Genomic DNA, 10,012 nt, shown 5'->3' with positions numbered 1-10,012 from the left:
GCCACAGTGCTAGCGGCTGTCGCTGAGGCGGAAGCCACAACCAAGACACCCATGGCCCCAGTTGCCGCGGATGCCATCGAGGTGCCAACGGGCACCCCTGAAGCAGCCGCCGCCGCAAGGTCGGTGGCCGCTGTCAGGGCGGACGGAGCCGTCGAGGAGAGGGCTGCGGCCGCTGCAAATGCCCTCGAGCTCCTCACGATCAATGGCGCGCTATCGCTGCTTTCGTCGTCATCGTCTACGGCGACCACCTCCGAAGGCGCAGCCACCTAGCCCGCCTCATCGTCCAGCGACTGAAGGGAGGGCGAGCTGGGCTCGGACTCGCCCCCGCTCTCCTCGAGCACTTGCTTCTCGCGGGGTGCTCGCGGGGGAGCGCGCGGGACCCGGGTGGGGGTGTCGTCCATCAACCCCCACTCGTTGCAGGGCGGGAAGGCTCCGACGATGTCGCTAAGCCCCGGGACGCCGGCATGGAGGGTGGAAACCCCCGGCGGGAACTCCATTGATTGGAAGGTCTTGCCGGAGATTCCCCTCACCCACGTCCTTAGGGTCTTGAAGTCCACGCCGTCCTGCTGGAGGCGTGTCCTGTCCTCGGGGCCCGTGTACATCCACGCGGGATAGGAGCGCAGCTGCAGCGGGGCTATGCGCCGGTGGACGAAGGTGCGTGCCACATCCACGTCGGTGAGCCCCGCCAGCCGCAGCGCCTTGATCTTCTTCACGATGGGGAAAAGGTTGGCGTCGCGGTGGTATCGGTGCTGCCAACCGTTCTGGGGTAGCGGCAACTTCGTCGGCGACTGGATGAACTCCTGGGGGTTCTCCACCCGGACCCAGCACCAGTTGCTCCGGCACTCTTTCTCGATCTTCTTCTCCGACCGGACGATGAACTCGGACTTCATCTAGTCGCGGGCGTGGAAGACCACCCCCGACGACATCGCCTTCGGATTGTCGATGCGCGGGTAGAAGTAGTGGCGGAAGAGCCCCACCGACGGCATCAACCCCACGAACGCCTCACAGAGGAACTGGAAGGTGGAGAGGAGGAGCAGCGACGTGGGGTGGAGCTGCGCCACCCGCAGCTGGTAGGACTCCATCAGCGCATGGAGGAATAGAGAGAAGGGCGGCACCATGCCACAGAGGAGGAAGCACGCGAACACCTGGAAGTCGTTGTCCTGGTGCTCGACGCCTGCCGGGAAGATCTGCGTCTCCCCGTGCTCGTTGAAGCTGGAGGCGACGGCACCCCGGAGCTTCCCCAGCGCCTCGCCATTATAGCCGGGGCGGAAGAAGGCGACTGTGGCGCGCATCTCCCGCCTCTTCTGGTCCTTGGTGGCGGCCGCCTTGATTGCCGCCTCGCTCTTGCTTGTCGCGGCCCTCTTTGAGAGTTGGACCTCCTTCCCCTTTCTGGTGGTGGGGGGTGCCATAGGAAGCGAGGGCGGAAGCTAACAAGGGCGCAAGGACTCAAGATGCGGAAGAGGATGAGGATGAAGGCAGTGGGGGTAGAGTATTGTTCCCCTTTTGGCAACAGTAATGGCTTTATAACGCCCGGCCGTTTGGTAACGGCCGGTTCCGTAACCTACGGGTGCGCGGGGATAACTCCTAATCATCAGGAGTAATGCGCGGAGTGGCCTTAACTTCCCTATTTAGGAGGGGAGTTAGGGCGGAAATCATGCGTCCACTATTCCATTTGTAACGGCTCCGTACACGGGGCAGCGAAGGGACGCGGGCCCGCGACTGGTCGGGGCCCACGCGTCGGTTAAGGGCGTAGCCCGGCAACCGACCAGGGAGAAGACTCATCCGGGAACAAGTGATGACGGCCCACGCCCGGTGGCTGCTGTCGCACCAGGGGCACCCGGGGTCGACTTGCCGAGGCAGGGGGTTCCCGGGTGCACACCCCTGCCTCAAGCGTGGGGCCCAGTAGGCAGATGAACAGCGCCACGAGGACGCGTGGCGGGCGTGGGGTGCGCGGCCCCACCGAGGCAAAGAGTAAGGCACGCGGCTCAGTAAATGAGCCGACCGACGGGTTGTTACCCGTCCGATCAAAGGAACAGTGGGTGTCCAATCCTACTCTAGGGTTTTAGACCCCTAGAGGCGGAGGTGGCGTCCATGCGTGCCAGCAGCTCACCGAGGGAGAGCTGTATGCCTCTCCGCTCGACATTTGTAGCCCATGCAGCGTGGCACCTGTGGCATCCCCTTGAGTATAAAAGGAGGACCCCCGCCAACGGTCAAAGGGTTGGTTGGTTCTGCCCGGTTGGTTCGTTCTGATCGGTTCGTCCGGATTCATATTAGCATTAGCCGAGAATAGCAAGTAGCACTTAGCTGAAAGGGGAGAGAGCGTCCAGGGACTCCCCCCGGGAAACTTGTGAACACTTGGTTTCGGTGACAATATAAGCTCAGACAAGCAGGACGTAGGGTTTTACACCTCCGGGTGGCCAGAACCTGGATAAAAACTCTCGTGCATGAGTTCTTTGCTTGCGTGCACCTTGGGTGTACCTCTCTTCGGACTACGTACGGCATCGGCCACGCCGGCGATCGCCGGAGCGATCCCCGACGCCCCTGCCGAACCTAAAAGGGGGTGTGCAAGCACGCCCCCGGTGTCGGAGCCCCGTGCGACAACATGTTGGCATGTCCTAATACAACACTATGATAGAGTAAAGTGGCATGAAAACCCAAGTTTTGGTGAAAAGCTAGCCCGCAGACGTCAAGAGGCCCGCAGGAGAGGGTGACGTCTGATTTAGAATCGACGGAGCAGAAATTAGCGAGGACTTGAGTTAAATTTTTGGTTTTCCTTGCACACATTTTCTAGTAAAACAGTAAGTCAAATTAAAGTGGCCAGAAATCCCAAGTTTGTGATGTAAATAAGTAAGGAAAGAAAAAAAAAGGAAAAATGGTCTTTGCCGGCGGCTTTAGTAAGGGCCGCCGGCAAAGACACCTATGCCGACGGCTTTTTATCGGGTCGCCGGCAAAGATTTATGAAAAAAAAAATCTCCCCTAACCCTATCTCCCTTTCTCTCTGTCACTCCCTCTCCTTCTCTCGTGCCTAACCCTTCCGATCGCCGCGTCGATCCGCCGCCTCCCCCGCCGCCCGCCGCCCCCCCCACCGCCGTCCTTTCTCCCCCGCCGGCGCGCCGCCCCCTCCTCTCCTCTCCCCCGCCTCCACCCTCCCTCCCCACCGGCCCCACCTCCCCCACCGCCGGCCTCCCCTCCTCCCCTCTCCCTAAGGTATTTTTTCTTTTCTTTTTTTTGCATATAAAATGTATAGTAGCTTATTTGTATACAAAGCTTTAGTAGCTTATTTGTATATAAAATGCTTGGATGAAAATGTATACAAAGCTTGGATGAAAATGTATAGTAGCTTTAGTAGCTTATTTGTATACAAAGCTTTAGTAGCTTTAGCTTATTTGTATAAAATGTATAGTAGCTTATTTGTATAGAAAATGCTTGGATGAAAATGTATACAATGCTTGGATGAAAATGTATAGTAGCTTTAGTATCTTATTTGTATATAAAATGCTTGGATGAAAATGTGCATGCATGTATGCTTGTATGCTTATAAACTGTTCATGCTCATGCATGTATGCTTATAAAATGTATGCTTCTTTGCGAATGTGCATGCATGTATGCTTGAATGCTTATAAAATGTTCATGCTCATGTAGGTGACATCGACCTCGACCTCGACTACTTCGTCTACGGTGTAGCTTGGTGAGCATCTCCCTCTATCTCGCCTTCTCCTTTTGCTCTGTCCCTGCCATCGAGCTGATGACACTTGTAGTTTAAATGTCAAAGTCACGTAACCCTATGCATCTCCCGTCCGAAAGGGTTACGTATATAGATATGCAAGTCTTTGCATATCTATAAGCGTAACTCTTTCGGATTGTCCACATTTTTTGGACAGCCTGAGGGTGTGTAGATTGGGTTCGTTTCCGTGCTCTAGTCCGGTCCGAGACGTGATTTCGGCAGCATCTCCCCTTTGTTCTCCGGATGCACATTCTCTTGGCTTGTTGTCAAGACGTGTATTTGGAGAACAGCGGGGAGGTGCTGCCGAAATTTCGTCTCGGACCGGACTAGAGCACGGAAACGGCCCAATCTACACACCGTCGGGTGGGATTAGGATCTATCCTTACCCATTAGTGGAATAGTTCAGCACATGCCCTTTTCAGTGAACAAATAAAATATGTGACGTAATTAATTTGACGAAACTAATTACTTGTGTTGCTAGTTGCATTATTAAACCGTGTATCCCTTTGGTGTCATGTGGTATCTGAAAATAGCAGAGAATGGCTGATCGTCGGTGGATGTACAGTGGCCGCCGTAGTCGGATAGACCGGGATGATGATTGGATGAAAAACACGGTAGATTTTTTGGAGGTTGCATTTGCTAGAGGAGAAGAGCGTGCTTGGTGCCCTTGCAGTCGTTGCAATAACAAGACACGACACACAAAGGATGATATGGGCAATCACTTGGTGTTGTACGGGTACACGCCAAACTATACCTGATGGGGCTACCATGGTGAGCAAGAGGATAGAGGAAGGGAGGAGGTCGTGCGAAGGCGCACGGACGACAATGATACGGGGTTCCAGGATGACTTGGAGGAAGCACGCGTTCCAACGGAGGAAGAACCGGAGGCATCCTCTATTGCCTATCTTGATATGCTGGCGGAGGCAAGCACAGATCTGCATGCTCACACAAAGGTCAATAAGCTGGATGCCGTTGCTAGAATAATGGCTGTGAAGACCCAGTTCAACTTGAGTAGAGAATGGTTTGATGTGATGATGGCAGTTATCGGTAGTCTCCTCCCGGAAGGCCACCTTTTGCCTAAAAGCATGTACGAGGCGAACAAAATGCTTAGTGTACTTAAGTTGCCGGCTCAGTGCCTACATTCATGTACAAATGGATGCACGGTGTTTGACAGAGAATACGCGGATGCCAAGCATTGTGCCAAGTGCAATTTCTCTAGGTATGTCAAGGTAGACCACGGGAAGGGTCTGGTGCAGTCGAAAATATCCCGTAAAGTTCTTAGGATGCTTCCATTCTCAGAAAGAATTGGCCGGATGATGCTATCCGACGTGCCTGGCAAAGCTGTGACGTATCACAAAGTGGGGAAGAAATACAAATACGACAAGGATCATTGGCCGATGTTGACACATTCGTCGGATGGCGAAGCATGGAAGGATTTTGATCGGAAGTATCCGGAGAAAGCCACGGAGCCTCGGAATGTTCGAGTTGCCATCACAACTAATGGGTTCATTCCATTTGGCATGACGAGTGCCCCATCCAGCTGCTGGCCAGTGTTTGTAATTCCGCTCAATCTTCCTCCCGGAATGATAATGCAACGGAAGTACATGTTCTTGGCGCTGATAATTCCAGGACCAGAATATCCAAGAAAGAACATTAATGTGTATATGCGGCCCCTGATGGAGGAGTTGAAAAGAGGTTGGGAGGAAGGGATCATGGTATACGACAAAGCTACCAAGAGAAACTTTAGGATGCATATCTGGTTCCAGTTATCCATTCATGACCATCCGGGGGGATCTATACTCTTCGGCAAAGGCTTGCAGGGGAAGTTCATGTGCCCACACTGCGGGACTGATCTGGAGTTCTATCGGCTCGCTCATGGTCGCAAGTATTGTTGCTTCAATCTGCACAGGCGATTCCTCCCGCCTAACCATCCGTTCAGACAAGACAAGAAGAACTTCAGGAAAGGTGTGTTCGTCGAAGAGGGGCCACCCCGTTATCGCACCGGTTCTGAGCTTCTTGCTGAGCTGGATGCTCTTGTGCCCGACCCGACACAACCTGACAAGTTCCTGGGGTATGGTGATACACACAACTGGACTCACAAGTCATGCTTCTGGGAGCTCCCCTACTTCAAAGACATTATTCCTCCACATTGTATTGATGTGATGCACACCGAAAAGAATGTCGCCGAAGCCCTTTTCAACACAATTCTCAACATTATTGACAAGACGAAAGATAATCCGAAGGCTAGAAAAGATCAAGAAGAACTTTGCGATAGACCACAGCTAAGCATTAAAAAGGTGCCAGGCAGGTCAGACATCAGGCCAAAGGCCCCGTTCGCTCTCGACAGAGACCAAAAGATGGAACACCTGTGGTTCAAAGGGTTGAAGTTTCCTGATGGGCATGCAGCTAATCTAAAGAGGGGAGTTAATCTTGGCACCATGCGAATCAATGGCCTCAAGAATCATGACTATCACATATGGCTTGAGCGTGTGCTGCTGGTGATGGTTCGAGGCTATGTGTCGGAGGATATTTGGCGGGTGTTGGCAAAGTTGAGCAATTTCTTCCGCCGGCTTTGTGCTAAAGAACTATCCCCCACCTTGCTAGAAGAAATAGAAAAACAAGCTCCCGTGTTGCTATGCAAGCTAGAGAGGATCTTTCCGCTGGGCATGTTCGTGACGATGCAACATCTAATTATCCACCTCCCGTACGAGGCACGGATGTGGGGCCCTGTGCAGCATCGTTGGATGTATGCCGTCGAGAGATTTATGAAGACCCTTCGAGCTAAAGTAAAAAACAAAGCTAAAGGTGAAGCATGCATATGGGAGGCAAGCCATCTCGAGGAAGTGTCAAAAGCAACGACGAGTTACTATAGCTTCGATATTGCCACGCTGCATAATCCGGTCTCCCGCTACAATCTTGGCAACCCTGAAGATGAGTCCAAGTTGAGCCTATTCAGAGGGCAACTTGGAACTTCTAAAGCCAAGAAAACAGCCACCCTGTCCTACCAAGAGTGGCGATCCCTTACGCTATATATCTTGAACAACCTCGACGAAGTCCAGCCGTACATCAAGCAAGTGCCCAGTAAATAATTCCTCTTTGCAATTGATCACAAGTTTGTCTCTAACTCATCTTATTCTCATTGTGTCAGCACATTCACTAAACTCAACTGGAAGCGAACAAGAAAACCCGATCCTCTAGAACATGATGCCCTTCTTAGAGATGGTCCAAATGGCCCCGGATCCGGTTTCATTGAGTGGTTCCAAAATCAAGTACTTTCTTTCTTGGCTCCTAGTTGTTTCAACACCTAGAGGCCTTGCGTGCAACTAATACATGAAGCTTTTTTGCTTAAACCTGTAGGCTAACAAAGATGTGTCTATGAGCTCCCAATTGAGACAAATTGCCAATGGTTTTGATGTCAAGGTCGGTTCATTCAAATCCTACGACGTCAATGGATATCGATTCCATACAATAGGGTATGAGCTCAATCGGTCCAATCAAACCTCAACAAATTCCGGGGTGTTCGTAGAATGCGGTGGACATGACTTCTACGGAAGGGTTGAGGAGATATACGAACTACAATACCGCGACCCCAAACCTCCAAAGGTCGTTGTATTCAAATGTCGTTGGATCGATCTGAAACACGTTAACAAGGATGACACAATTGGCCTAGTCGAAGTAAAACGAGATAGTGTCTTCGAATGCGAGGATGTATATATTGTGGCTCAACAAGCCACACAAGTTTATTTCCTCCCGTACCCTGTCGTAGCACGGGGCTCAGACACCGGGGATGCTTGGGCACCCCCTTTGAGGTTCGGCAGTGGGCGACGGGGATCGCCCCGGCGGTCGCCGGCGAGACCAATGCGAAGCGTAAGAGCACAATGTACACGAGATCGTTTACCCAGGTTCGGGCCACCCTGAGGTGTAAAACCCTACGTCCTGCTTCTGAGTTTGTTATTAGCCTGTGAACTCGGGTTTACAGGTTGCCGGGGAGAGTCCCTGGGTGCTCTCTTTCTGGCTAAGTACTACTTGCTGTTTTTGGCCTGTGCTAGCGTGAGTCTGGACGAACCGAACCCTTTGACCGTTGACGGGGGTCCTCCTTTTATACTGAAGGGGATGCCACAAGTGCCACGGTGCATGGATGACAAATGGCGAGCAGAGAGCCAGGGCAGCTAGGGGTCTAGGCGCCTGAAATTTACCCCAGGCGGGTCACTGTAGGTTGAAAGGACGCGGAATCTCCTTTTGGTCGGAGCATTTAATGCTGGCGTCTGCTTCACTCCTCGTCCTGACGAGTCCTGTGCGTAGCGCGCCCGCCGAGCGGCCACGTGGTGCGGCTGTTGCTCCTGCTCTTGTAACGGACACTTGCGCCCGGGAACACCCTCCCGGCAAGTAAACTTCTCGGGAAGCCCCCAGGCGGGATTTCTCCTGCTGCCCTTCTAGGCAACCCCCGCAGCTCGGCTAGCCCTGCCGGGCTGGCGACTTGCTGGGCAGCTTGTGCGGAGCTGCCCGAGGTGCGATCCTCCCGGGGGGCAAGCGAGGTGGCCCACGCGTCATGCAGCGGTGGTACCCCGGGTGCCACTGGTGCAACAGTAACCCCCGGGCGTGGGCCGGCAATGCCTATTCCTGGGTAGAACCTTCCCTGGTCGGTTGCCGGGCTATGCCCTTAACCGACGCGTGGGTCTCGAGCCGCTTCGGGGCCCTGCTTATGCACGGCTTCAGGGGCTCTGCCGTTACATGCAGAGTAGTGGGCGTGAGATTTCTGTCTTAACCTCCACACTAAACACGGGTAGTTAAGGCTACACCTTGCGTTATCCCCCCTTAGGGTGTAATTATCCCAGCGCACCCGTAGGGGGCGGACGGGACCGTTGCTCGGCGTCGGGGCGCTATAAGACCCTGCCGCTACGCTAGGGAGCAAACACTTAGCCCCCCAGCTTTTCCCCTTCATCTCCAATCTCCCTCGCACCCTTGCCTCCGGCCAGCTTTCGCCCACACCTCTCATGGCGCCCCCCGCTGAAGCGATTCCCCCCATCACAACGGTTCGATCTCTGTGCTTATTTGTGCTAGTCCCTGGATCGACTCACTAGCACACACAGTTCAAGATGTAATACCAAGATACAATGGTCAAAAGTACTTTATTACATCGTATCATCCAGAACTTAAATTGTACTTACAAACTTGCATGACCCCCTAGGCCAGCATAAACAAATAATGTTCAAAACCATGATAACACTGTATCATAAAGCTGCAGCGGAAAGGTAGAGTAAAAAGGGCCTCATCTACTCCCAGGGGAGAGAGCATGTCGGAATGTAAGCACATGACCCAAAGAATATCGACGAACCTCACTCTTCGTCAGTTTCACCTGTATTATTAATTGCAGCCACTATGTGGTCAATACATTTGAGTGTATTGGCAAGTTCACCTGGAAGTTATAACAGATCCTACCAAGTATATGCAATTGAGGTATAGTGGGGTTCAGGCTTTATGGCGTGGTAGCAAAACATAGTTTATCTTACTACATTGGAATGTTACAATAATTGTTAGCTAATGAACACGGGGTAGAAACACCCATGCTCTTATTAATCTAGAGCACATTGAGTAGAAACATCAAGTGCCCCTACCCTGTTCAAACCATTCATTTTATTTAAGAAGTTGGAATGAGTGAGACTTTCCTTGCAGCTCCAATATCTAGTTGCTCATAATTGTCCGTAACCGGGGACACGGCTAAGTACTTAGTTTGACACTCTCGAGAGGTGGTACACTTTACCCACAAGAATTCGACGTGTTAATCCCTTGCTGTCCTCCGGGTGGAGTAGCAATGGCATCGACTTCAAGAATTTTCAGAACATGTTTACCCAAACCACCTGAGGGACCCGCGCTCCCACCTACACAACTACCTCAGTACAATCCCTCGGATCTGGGTAAACATTTCTTACTCCATCCAGGCAGAGCCCATATTACCAAGTGGTTGTACTGGAAGCTACTAAACAGGAAATTAGTCCAGTCTCTGGTTATCCCAGGTGGCATCCCACATTGTGACGAAGGCGCTCCCCGAATCCACGGGAGAGACGTTGAAGCGATCCTCCCCCTTACTAGGGTTCGATCTCTGTGTTTACTGTGCTAGTCCCTGAATCGACTCACTAGCACACACAGTTTCAAGATGTAATACCAAAATTCAAAGGTCAAAAGTACTTTATTACATCGTATCATCCAGAACTTAAATTGTACTTACAAACTCACATGACCTCCTAGGCCAGCATAAACAAATATTGTTCAAACCATGATAACATTGTA

The 10,012-nt window shown here is 52.2% G+C and overlaps 1 protein-coding gene across 1 annotated transcript; it reads left to right on the top strand.

Moving 5' to 3' along the window:
- Window positions 1-4,707: 4,707 nt before the first annotated feature.
- On the top strand, window positions 4,708-6,813 carry LOC100821017. Its single transcript, XM_003572206.2, has one exon. The coding sequence runs from the start codon at window positions 4,708-4,710 to the stop codon at window positions 6,811-6,813; it is 2,106 nt and encodes a 701-aa protein (XP_003572254.2).
- Window positions 6,814-10,012: the final 3,199 nt, after the last annotated feature.

The sequence above is a fragment of the Brachypodium distachyon genome, chromosome 3, assembly GCF_000005505.3.
Source record: "Brachypodium distachyon strain Bd21 chromosome 3, Brachypodium_distachyon_v3.0, whole genome shotgun sequence".
NCBI lineage: Eukaryota > Viridiplantae > Streptophyta > Magnoliopsida > Poales > Poaceae > Brachypodium > Brachypodium distachyon.
Note: the sequence above shows the minus strand (reverse complement) of the source record. Positions and strands in the feature narration are given on the sequence as shown.